Raw genomic sequence first — 11,819 nt, forward strand, 5'->3', positions numbered from 1 at the left:
AAATTACTTCTCAAAAATAAGTTAAAAGTTTTCAGATGTCAAGCTAGAGTCCACACTTACTTGGTTATTTTAAGATATTGGTAAAAAGATTTAGATGTTTTATAATCTCTGAGATCAACTGTGTTCTTAAGGAAGCAAGAGGAAGAACCTTTTTTCCCAAAGCCAAGGAGTGGCCATACAGAGCAAGTTAGTGTTCTATGTTTTGCAGTTTAATTTTAAATAGTAGCGTTCTTCACATGTTTTTCTTGAAGTCGTTCCTAGCATAAGAATATTTTAATTTTTTGTTATTCCACAGCACAAACTTTAGTTTTTCAAATGTATCCCCATCAACTCTTGAACTAACATATCAACCTGATGCCCACATGCTTCACTTGATTAGGACAAATGGTTAAAGTTGACATGTTATAGTCTAATTGGAATTGCCAGCTCCGACTATGAACAACGATTTATAAGTTATAAGAACCTATGACTATGATTTTATGTGTGATAATCTCTTTATTCACATTATATTTAAATGCAATATAATTTCGGGACCTTGCATGTATATAATAGGACAATACAAAATCACAAATATACATGTAAACATTATGTAAACAGTATCGTTTAATTACAATCAAACTATCATTCAACTTATTAGAGTCTAGGATACCAGTCCCAACAAAATACTAAACTTAACTTTGGAGAAAAAAGAAAGAACATGGTGCTAATGAACTGTGTTACACTAGCAAGTGAGATTGTTGCCGGGAGCAACACCAAGTTGGTGACAATATTCAGTGTAATGAGCAACACGTCCTTTTACTATTGCAAGGTATGCACCATGACATTCAAAATAATTAATTGCTTGAATTGTTGCTCCGAATCCTTGGTGAATGATTGGGTGAACCTTCTTCATCCAATACCACAAGGCTGTCTTGAATGAAATAACAGGGTCATTTGCAACAGTTTCAGGAGAGTTTAATCCGTCAAACCCAATGCTCTTTCCCGCCGATTCATAATTGAAATTCCATGTCAACTGAATTGGTCCACGGCCATAATAACCTTTGTTGGGATTGCAGGGATAGTATTTTGTGTATGCCTTGCTACAGTACTTCTTGGAGTGACCATGTATCTCCTCTATATAGCAAAAATCTGCATAGAAAAGGAAAAGGTAAACATATTAAGAAGCACTAGCATCACTCTGAAACTCAATATATAGATTGGAGAGAGAGAGAGATCTTACGTCCAATTTCATGTGTAACATGTCCAAAGAAGGCTGCAATCTCACGCTTAGAGTCATCAATCGAACCAATCCTTCCAAAATCATTAAATGAATTGAGAGCTTCAATAAACGCTGCTCGTGTGTAAAATTTCTTTCCAGGACAACTTGCATCGGCCTTATCAAGTATCCCATTGAAGAATTCTGCTGTCACAATATCAGCCACCAAAACATCATTGGTCTGAAGGGGGCCGTAACAAGGGCCATCTTGGCAGCCCACGCCACAAAAGTCATAGCTAGTGCCACATTGACCCCTTTGATTGCAACATTGATCTATGCCGCAACCACACCCTGAAGCCACAATGTTTCTTGGCAAGGCTCCAACTATAATTCCAACTAAGATAAGGGTCGGTAAATTCATTTTCATCTTAATAATTACTACCATTTTGCGAGGAGAAAATGTGTAATGGACAATATTGAAGTTAGGAAATTGGATATTTATGGAGCGATTTTTTTTCTGTTTTTTGTTTTTTGTTTTTGTTTTTTGTTTTTTGTTTTTTTTTTTTTTTTCAGGTGAGATTTGAGTTTCAATCTGAAATAAAATATCAATGCCAACATTACCAAAGATGAACTAGTTAATTAATGAGTATAAAATGTTCTTTTATCGTCTCTACATCATTTGAAATGCGGTACTCCAATATTTAACCCCTTCAGGTGTTAAGAAATTTTCACTAAATTAAAAGCATGTTAATTATGTTTCTTCAGTTGGTGGTTTACCGTCCATTAATCAACCAGAAAGAGAGAGAGAGAGAGAGAGAGAGAAGAAAAAAAGAAAAGAAAAAAAGGATTTGGAATAACCATATGAAACTACAAACATTTTTAAGCCTTTCGTAGGGTTCAATGACAGATACACTAAACACTCAAATGAAAAGGCAGCAAAATATTTTTTAACAGAGAAATGTTTCTCTCCATATTTACAAGTTTTTTTTTTTTTTTTTTGTATGAATGAAGAATAAACAAAAATTTTGTTTTTATTTTTATTTTTTTAGTTATATATCCACTTTTTCAAATCACCTACATCCACCTTTCTATTTTAGCTATTCACCTTCACTATTTTATTTAATTTTTTTTTTTTCTTAAGGATTTCTTTATTTTTTTATTGGGAGAAAAGAAAATGTTATAAATTAGAGAATTTAGATATAAACTCCTTAAGTTAACGCTTCTTCATTAAAAACTTCCTAAGTATTTTTTTTCTTCGGAAATTTAGTTCCTGGGTCAATCGAAACTCAAGAAACTTCCTACCGTTAAAATTTTTTAACACCCGTTAAGGCCACTCAAAACTTCCCGTTTTACCTGATTAAAATATTAATTTTTTATTAAATTAATTTTAAAAGTTAAATCTAAAAAAAATTGAAGGGTGTCCCGCCATCCCTGGCCCCCCACCCACAGCCCTTTATGGGTGGCCGTGAAACCACCCGGTGTTGCCCTGCCAGGGGTGGCTTTAGCATTGCGCCGGGTGGTTTTGGGGTGGCTCGCGGCCACCCCTTTCCACAAATGGGGTGGCTCAAGCCAGCCCAAGGGTGGTTTGGGGTGGCTCGAGCCACCCCTGAGGTGGTCTTGGGGTGGCTATAGGGGTTGGGTGTCACCCTTGGTTACCCTTCAATTTGTTCTTTTTTTTTTTTTTTTTTTTTAAGATTTAATTTTTTAAATTAAATTAATAAAAAATTAATATTTTAATCATATAAAACAGAGAGTTTTGAGTGAACTAACGTCTGTTAAAAATTTTTGACGGTAGAGAGTTTATTGTAGTTTCGATTGACCCAGGGAGTCAATTTCCAAAAAAAACACCTAGGGAGTTTTTAATGAAAGCGCGTTGACCTAAAAAGTTTATATCTAAATTCTCTATAAATTAAAACATACTTTGTTTCTATATTTGGTGAATGAATACTACTGGCTAAATTTGGTGAGCATTGTTTCAATTCACCAAATATTTGTATAACTAGTCGGATGCACCTCATTTTACCCCATTTAAACATCATCGCTAACCAAAATAATGTTGCCATAATTGCACATGTAATTCTCGTGAGTATCGTAAATCTTGTTTGATCTTTGTATTCAATGATCGGAGGGACATAAATTGAAGTGATAAAACAGAAATTTTTTTGGCACCTCATCTGTCTTCTAACTTCGCCATGGCACAAGGGCATTATATGAATTTTTCACAAATTCAACCCCTACCTCTCTTGTTAACACGTGGGCTAGGCAACAAGGAAATTTTAGAAATGTCTTTTCTTGCTTTAGAATGTAAGTCATGCATATGGTGTATGGTGTAAGTAATAAGATTATCATACAAGATCTTAGCTAGGCCATATAAACTTTCCAGTCTTAAAGCTTTTCGTTTTCAGCCTGTAATTCCCTGCATAATTAATACCTATATTTTTAATAATAAAATGAAACAATGATGCATATGAAAAATCACAATTATATATATATATATATATATATATATATATATATATATATTCATTCAGTCATATTAAATTTTATATTACGCATATGTCTTGACTAGGTCCTGGCGGTGACCTGACTGAGTCTCGCGAGTCTTGACAAACTCTCGGCTGGGTCCCGGTCTTCGGGTCTCATCGGAGTCCCGATTGGGTCCCAACAATGTCCTAGTTAGGTCCTGGTGGATCCCATTGAGGTCCCAATCAGGTGCTGGAGAATTCTTGGTTGAGTCCCAGTGGGTCTTGGCAGTGTCGCAATTGGGTCTTGGCAGAGTCTCATCAGTGGCTTGTTGAAGTCCTAAAGGGTCCCAATTGCGTCCTGGCTGGATTTGTGGATTTGAGAATGAAATGCTCAACTTTGAAAAATGTTTTACGGTTTTTAAAAAATGAAAACCTTTTTTCGAAAATTAAAAAGGCTTTTTGGGTTAAATCGAAAATATTTTTTATTGACTATTATTTTTATCGCACCAAACACTCAAAAATACAAAAAAAAAAACATTTTTCAAATTCATTTTAAGCCAAACAAATATAGCGTTAATGATATATTTTTTTTCTTTTAGGGGACTTGTTTCTTAAGAGGTCCGAAGACGATCACCTAACTCACCAAGAGTCAAGAGATGTAGCCGGCACTGCATTAACGTTGTTGGACCGGAGTTTTGTTAACGTGTTTTTGGACTAACATTAATGTTGACAAATGACAAGAATGCATAGCTTTGCTTTTTCCATAGCAAGAATTAATGCAAAGCTTTTATACGGAAATTACCGTCCACATGGGTCTGTTGAAGAATGATGGATATCGAAATACAAATATATATGCAGCGAACACAAGACAGAGACCGCCAAATTAACGTTTGAAAATTATATGAAGAGGACAAAAAGGCAGTGGTCCTATATACACTACAAGAGATTAGGTCTTTAGGGGCGACTTTGAGTCACCCCTAAAGGTCCTAAAGTGGACGCTGTTGCCAACAGCGTCGACTTTTCGACCCTAAAGGTGTCGACGCTAATAGTCCGACCCTAATGATCAAATGTTTGATTATCAAGGTCCACTTAAAAGTCGACCCTAATGATCACTTTTAGCGTCCACTTTATCGACCCTAAAAGTCACAATGTTTTGACCCTAAAGATGATGTACACGGAAGCGAAAGTCGACCCTAATAGGCAAGCATTAGGGTCCACTTTTAGTTAACCATTAGGGTCCACTTTGTCGACCCTAATGGTCCTTAAAAAAAAAAAAAAAGAATAACTATCAGCGTCCAAACTAAAGTGGACGCTGATAGTTAACCATTAGCGTCCACAAAGTAGACCCTAATGGTCCTCAAAAATTTTTTTAAAAAAAATAAAAAATAAAAAAAAAATTAACTATCAGCGTCCAAACCAAAGTGGACGCTGATAGTTAACCATTAGCGTCCACAAAGTAGACCCTAATGGTCCTCAAAAATTAAAAAAATAAATAAAAAAATAAAAAATAAAAAATTACCTATTAGCGTCCAAACCAAAGTGGACGCTAATAGTTAACCATTAGCGTCCACAAAGTGGACCCTAATGGTCCTAAAAAATTTTAAAAAAAATAATCTGCGATCAATCGCACTTGGAGTGCGATCGATCGCAGTACCAGTAGGTTTTCGACATTTTGCGATCGATCACAGTTGGAGTGCGATCGATCGCAGTACCAGAAGGTTTTCGACATTTTGCGATCGATCGCAGTTGGAGTGCGATCGATCGCAAAATATAAAAAACCTACTTGAAAACCCTCTGGTACTGCGATCGATCGCACTCCGATCGCACTTGGAGTGCGATCGATCGCGGAACCAGGGAACACTGGTATGAGTAACAGACATCGGCTAACTCCTAACCACAATACTTCTAACATATATCAATAACAGTCGCACTAATACATGTTAATTATGAGCAAAAGGAGAGGAGCAACATAGCTAGGTTGTCTGTTAATGAACCATTAATCCTTTAATCAATAACAAATTTTCCATCTTTCAGAACCAGAAACATCAAACACCAAAATACCCAAATAGCATTTATCTTTCCCTCCACTTTCTTGGCAATCAAACCGAGGGTAAACTGAAACCGCACTACCAAAAAATCGAAAGAATACAGTCACTAATCCAACCCCAAATTCGCAATGGATACAAACACATCAAACAAAACCCAAAAATTAACACAAAAATTGCAAAAATTTAAAGTTTAAAGAGGTCTAATGAAAATAGGGACATAAAAAAACCATTAATCCATTAATCCATTTGTCTTCTCTCTAGCGAGCTCAGCTTCCTACAATAGGGACATAAAAAAACCAGATCTAATGAAAATACATTAAACCACACCACACTACAGTATAGAACAACATTAATACCCACAGCCAGTGTTTGGAAATGTATAGAAACTAGCTACAAGCAGATGAACAGAAACTTCAATAATAATCCAAATGTGTATATTATTATCCAAAGGTTATTACTACGATGGTCATTTTTCAATCAAGCCTTGTCCATCAACTTGAGATTGGATAAGTAAATTTTAGAACTCAGGAAGCAAATCCCACAGCATTCAACAACAAATCTTAAAACCAAAAGCAAATTCCTAACATGTAAACAACTTTCAATAAAAAAAAAGAAAAGGACAAAGCAATGTAAAAGGAACGTAAAACATTTTTCATGAAGTTTATGGGCAGTCGATTTCCATCCATAATGAATTAATTTGACTCAAACCAGATATTCTAAAACCCAATAAAATTAAATATAATGGATAGATGATTCATCTTTTACACCCATCAATTGCTGGCCTGAGGTAGATTGTTCTACACTCTTTAACATGGAAAACTTCTAATAACTACATAAATAAAAAGAATTCGTATATAAATTGAAATCTTTAAAATCATATGCTTTACAGAAAGATAATATACTCCTAATGTATACTACCACCTGCAATGATTTGACATCTTTACGCTAACAAAATATGCAAGATAACTCCCTCCCTATGGAATGGTTCTTTCCCAAGACAAGAAATAAATAAAAAGCAAACTTTTTTTCCTTTTCCTTCTTGGAGATCGTTAAACTTCAAAACCAAAACATTAACAATGTAGGAAGAGAAGAGAGTTGAACAAAGTGTGTATTATGCAAGACAAGCAAGAAGAAAAATACAATCAAGAATATATGTACATAATGCAATCAAGAATATGTGTATTAAAGTAATCTTAATCTCAAGGTACATAATGCAATCAAGAATATGAAAATAGAAATTTGTTTTTTAGCTGACTGCACTATTGCCCTTCCCCATCAAATCAATCAAAATGAGAATCTTCTAGAAAAGGATATAGAGGTCAAGAACTTAAATAAACAACCAACTTCTTTAGCAAAACAAGACAAGACATTGACATTTTCTTACTCCTTTTTGATGTTTTTGGATACAAAAGAAGCTCACCACTAACAAAGAAGGCATCTGCTCAAGGAAAACAGAAAGGGACAACTCAAACCATATGCCAAACAAAATGCAGCAATCAGAGACTACAGACCTAATAAGCAGAGCATTAATCTGCAATATGGTTTTTTCATACCAGGAGGATTACTAGTCAACTACAACTCTTCTTTGAAATCGTCTTTTTTGGGGGGACTAGTATTATCCAGCTTGCTTTTCTCATTGTGGAGCTCTGCAACAAGTTTCTCCAAAGGAGGATCTCCAGGCCTTCGAAAAACTTGATCCCCAATCTTCATCTCATATGCCTCTGCTTGGTTCAACACAAAATCCTTCAACTGGGAAAATGCATAAATATCAGAAACTCAATGTAGACAGTAATAATGTGCTTCTCATTTCGATTACTGAAGGTTTTGTTTGTTTGTTTGCGAAAAAGATACACATCTAATACGGATGAGCAAGTTCTTCAGTGAACATAGTCAAAAAATCTCAGTAGTAAATGGATGTTATCCTCTTTGGACTTGGAGAACAAAAGCATACCTCAGATGTATCTTGGCCTCTTTCCATACTGAACATGATTGTGCTCAGATCAACACCCATGAACTTCGCCTCAATAGCTCCGGTTCTCAAAACTTTTGTCCATTTCTTAATAGTCTCAGCTACCATATCCTGAAGAAAACAAGAGCAGAACACAATTAAAAAGATTTCCCTCTACTTGCATAATTTACCACCAGAAACAAAGATAAGAAAAAAGAGACTAAAACAAGAACCGGAAAACACATACAAAACGAATGATGTGAAAATTAGCATTTTGAAATTAATGGCTAATTTTCATTGTCACGTCATCTCAATTGTATGGTAGTTGTACAGATTACTAACCGGCATTACTCTTTTACTAATTAGTCTATACTCGCAACCAGAACAGTACTCACAATAGCAAAGCTATAATATATTAACATATCCCAAATCAAACAACCACTACTCTAATTTTTAATGTGATCCCAAAATGCAAACCTTTTCTTTTAAGGTAATTCCTAATCCAGATCTTAAATTGACAAAAATATTCAATTGGCCATTTATTACTCTAATTTCTAATAACTTAATAAGTAACCAAAGAAACTAAATATAGATCGAATTTCATGTCAAAAACTCACAAACCTCTACTCCAATGACAGAAATTGAGCGGGGCCATACATGGAAATATTCAGTTACTTTCACCATAGTCATTCACAATTGCAGCTCATATACATATCAAACAAGATTAATATACTACAAATCAAAAAATTAACCAAATAAATAAGTCACAAAAACCAAAACCCATAAATAATTACTCACAAAATCACAAACCCAGTTCACATTTCAGCTTCAATCCAATCAAGAACCAAACTTTTCATTACCCGGGACCGGCGAACGCCCAGTCGGAGCTTAACGAATCCGAAAGCGAGCCCGGAATGCCGCTTCATCATCTCGGCCTGGATCTCTGGCGCCGACATGGTCGACAAATCGGAGGGACGGAGATCGAGCTCCGGCGAGGGCGTCGATTTCTTGCCCCATTGCTTCCAGGCGTCGTCCTCCTCGTCGTTGACGACGTCGTCGAGATTGTCCGTGATGTGGACCCTTCGGTTTGAGGCCTCGGCGAACAGGGAGGTGAGCAGCAGGAGAGAGATCGAGTGAGAGGGGGGTTATTTTTGAGGGAGAGAGATCGAGAGTGAGAGTGATGAGGGAGGTGAGTGAGAGAGGGTGAGGTGAGTGATGAGGGATTTTGGTGTTTTGAGGATTGGGGGAAAAAAACGCGGTACTTAAAATTTTTGTCCAAAAATTTCAGAAACTGCGCCACTGGTAATTGGCGCTTTATTTTTCGCACTCGTCAGCGGCGACTCTTAAGAGTCGCCGCTGTTTGGACCAAATAGCGGCAACTTTTGTTGCCGCTAATTACTTTAATTTTTAAAAAATAATTTTAATTTAAAATGTAGGGTCAATTTGAAATTCTATAACATTTATAAGGGTATAAAAGTCATTTTTCAGGAAACATATAATTCACAAGATATTTTTTTATAATTTATTAATAGCTTAAATTTTTTAAATAAAAATAAAAAATTCACCAATAATTAAAATAAAAATAACGATCAATCAAACTAATTCGCTAGGATCAATCAGATGTTCATATACACAAAAATATAGGAAATTATATATATATATATATTCACATTTGCTCTTATCTTCACATTTAAATAAGAATAAAAAATAGAAAATTTCAATAATGGTATATAAATCGAACTAATTCACTAGGATCGATCGGATGTTCGATCGAACATTTGATCTTATCACGATCAATCGAACTAATTCATTAGGATCGATCGGATGTTCGATCGAACATTTGAATCTATCACGATCAATCGAACTAATTAATTATGATTGATCGGATATTCGATCAATCTTTCAATTTCAATTGTTTCAAGTTTGATCGATCATTTGATTCTATCACAATAAATCGAACTAATTCACTAGGATTGATCGGATGTTCAATCAAACATTTGATCTTATCACAATCAATCGAACTAATTCACTAGGATCGATCGGATTTTTGATCGAATGTTTGATCCTATCATGATTAATCGAACTAATTCACTAGGATCGATCGGATGTTCGATCAAACATTTGATCTTATCACGATCAATCGAACTAATTCACTAGGATCGATCGGATTTTTGATCGAATGTTTGATCCTATCATGATTGATCGAACTAATTCACTATGATCGATCAAATGTTTGATCGATCAATTGATCCTATCACAATAAATCGAACTAATTCACTAGGATCGATCGGATTTTTGATCGAATGTTTGATCCTATCATGATTAATCGAACTAATTCACTATGATCGATCAGATGTTTGATCGATCAATTGATCCTATCACAATAAATCGAACTAATTCACTATGATCGATTGGATGTTCGATCAAACATTTGATCTTATCACGATCAATCGAACTAATTCATTAGGATCGATCGGATGTTCGATCGAACATTTGATCCTATCACGATCAATCGAACTAATTAATTAGGATTGATCGGATATTCGATCAATCTTTCAATTTCAATTGTTTCAAGTTTGATCGATCATTTGATCCTATCATGATCGATCAAACAAATGCACTAGGACCAAACGGATGTTTGAACGAACCTTTAATTTGTTTGAAGTTTGATCGATCATTTGATCCTATTACGATCGATCGAATATCTTATAATTTATATAAAATAAATAATGACATATTATCGGAGGTAAATTTGTGTCTCCGTATTTGCACATGGCCAGTTGTTGAATTGCAAGGTATCAATATATTTTCACTTACAACTGAGAGGAATTATTTTACGGTTTAGATTTTATTTTGTTCTATTTAACAGTGTAAAATCTTTCCATAAGGTATCAATATATTCATCATATAATATATATACACTATTAGATCTGTAAAATTTAATATGAATTATGAAATGAGAATTAACTCTTCAAATTAGTCCAAATGTAACTTCTAACCAAATGGCAAATATATACAAATTAAAATCTTTCTTTAGGAGGATGGAATTGACGGTACATATTATGTCACTTTATTTGAAAATTTTACATAATGCAGTGATATATACACAATTTTAGTACTCAAATATTGGGTTTGAACCTTCTGTTACTACGATCAATCGCACCTTGGGTGCGATCGATCACAGTAACAGAAGATTTAAGCACATCTCATCAATTTTAATTTTTTATTTTTTTTTTAATTTTTTTTACCTACTCTTTAGGGGCGATAAAGTCGCCCCTAATAGTTAAGCATTAGGGTCGACTTTTAAAGTCGACCCTAATGATGGGTCTTTAGCGTCCACTTTTAGTGGACGCTATTGGTCATCAATGTATTTTTTTTATTTTATTTTTTATTTTTTTTACCTACTCTTTAGGGGCGATAAAGTCGCCCCTAATAGTTAAGCATTAGGGTGGACTTTTAAAGTCGACCCTAATGATGGGTCTTTAGGTCCACTTTTAGTGGACGCTATTGGTCATCAATGTATTTTTTTATTTTTTTTTTTATTTTTTTTACCTACTCTTTAGGGGCGATAAAGTCGCCCCTAATAGTTAAGCATTAGGGTCGACTTTCAAAGTCGACCCTAATGATGGGTCTTTAGCGTCCACTTTTAGTGGACGCTATTGGTCATCAATTTATTTTTTTATTTTTTTTTAATTTTTTTTACCTACTCTTTAGGGGCGATAAAGTCGCCCCTAATAGTTAAGCATTAGGGTCGACTTTGAAAGTCGACCCTAATGATGCATCTTCAGCGTCCACTTTTAGTGGACGCTATTGCTCATCAATTTTAATTTTTAATTTTTAATTTTTAATTTTTTTTACCTACTCTTTAGGGGCGCTAAAGTCGCCCCTAATAGTTAAGCATTTGGGTCGACTTTGAAAGTCGACCCTAATGATGCGTCTTCAGCGTCCACTTTTTGTGGACGTTATTGCCCATCAATTTGAATTTTTAATTTTTTTAAAATTTTTTTTACCTACTCTTTAGGGGCGATAAAGTCGCCCCTAATAGTTAAGCATTAGGGTCGACTTTGAAAGTCGACCCTAATGATGCGTCTTCAGCGTCCACTTTTAGTGGACGCTATTGCTCATCAATTTAATTTTTAATTTTTTTTAATTTTTTTTTACCT

General features: G+C 34.8%; 2 protein-coding genes across 2 annotated transcripts in view; both read right to left on the reverse strand.

Moving 5' to 3' along the window:
• Nucleotides 1-721: 721 nt before the first annotated feature.
• LOC132177497 (uncharacterized) overlaps nt 722-11,819 on the reverse strand; it is a 31,142-nt gene continuing 20,044 nt past the window's right edge. Inside the window, exons 3-5 of the mRNA XM_059589848.1 lie at nt 7,878-7,913; nt 1,220-1,573; nt 722-1,128 (exon numbers count right to left, since the gene is read on the reverse strand). Of these exons, the coding sequence (XP_059445831.1) occupies nt 722-1,128; nt 1,220-1,573; nt 7,878-7,913 (797 nt within the window). The remainder of the gene's footprint in view (nt 1,129-1,219; nt 1,574-7,877; nt 7,914-11,819) is intronic.
• LOC132177529 (uncharacterized) lies at nt 7,069-8,533 on the reverse strand. The gene is made up of 3 exons (XM_059589897.1): nt 8,455-8,533; nt 7,660-7,788; nt 7,069-7,457 (listed from the first exon to the last, which is right to left on the reverse strand). Exons 2-3 carry the CDS (start codon nt 7,783-7,785, stop codon nt 7,281-7,283), a joined length of 303 nt encoding a protein of 100 aa, XP_059445880.1. The 5' UTR covers nt 7,786-7,788; nt 8,455-8,533; the 3' UTR covers nt 7,069-7,280.

This window comes from Corylus avellana, chromosome ca1 (assembly GCF_901000735.1).
Source record: "Corylus avellana chromosome ca1, CavTom2PMs-1.0".
NCBI classification, from domain to species: Eukaryota; Viridiplantae; Streptophyta; class Magnoliopsida; order Fagales; family Betulaceae; genus Corylus; species Corylus avellana.

Coding starts and splice junctions, on each gene's coding strand:
- LOC132177529 (XM_059589897.1), bottom strand. CDS start 7,785: ATGGTAGCTGAGACTATTAAGAAATGGACAAAAGTTTTGAGAACCGGA. Junction 7,458..7,659: donor GAGGCCAAGATACATCTGAG/GTATGCTTTTGT, acceptor GCATTTTCCCAG/TTGAAGGATTTTGTGTTGAA.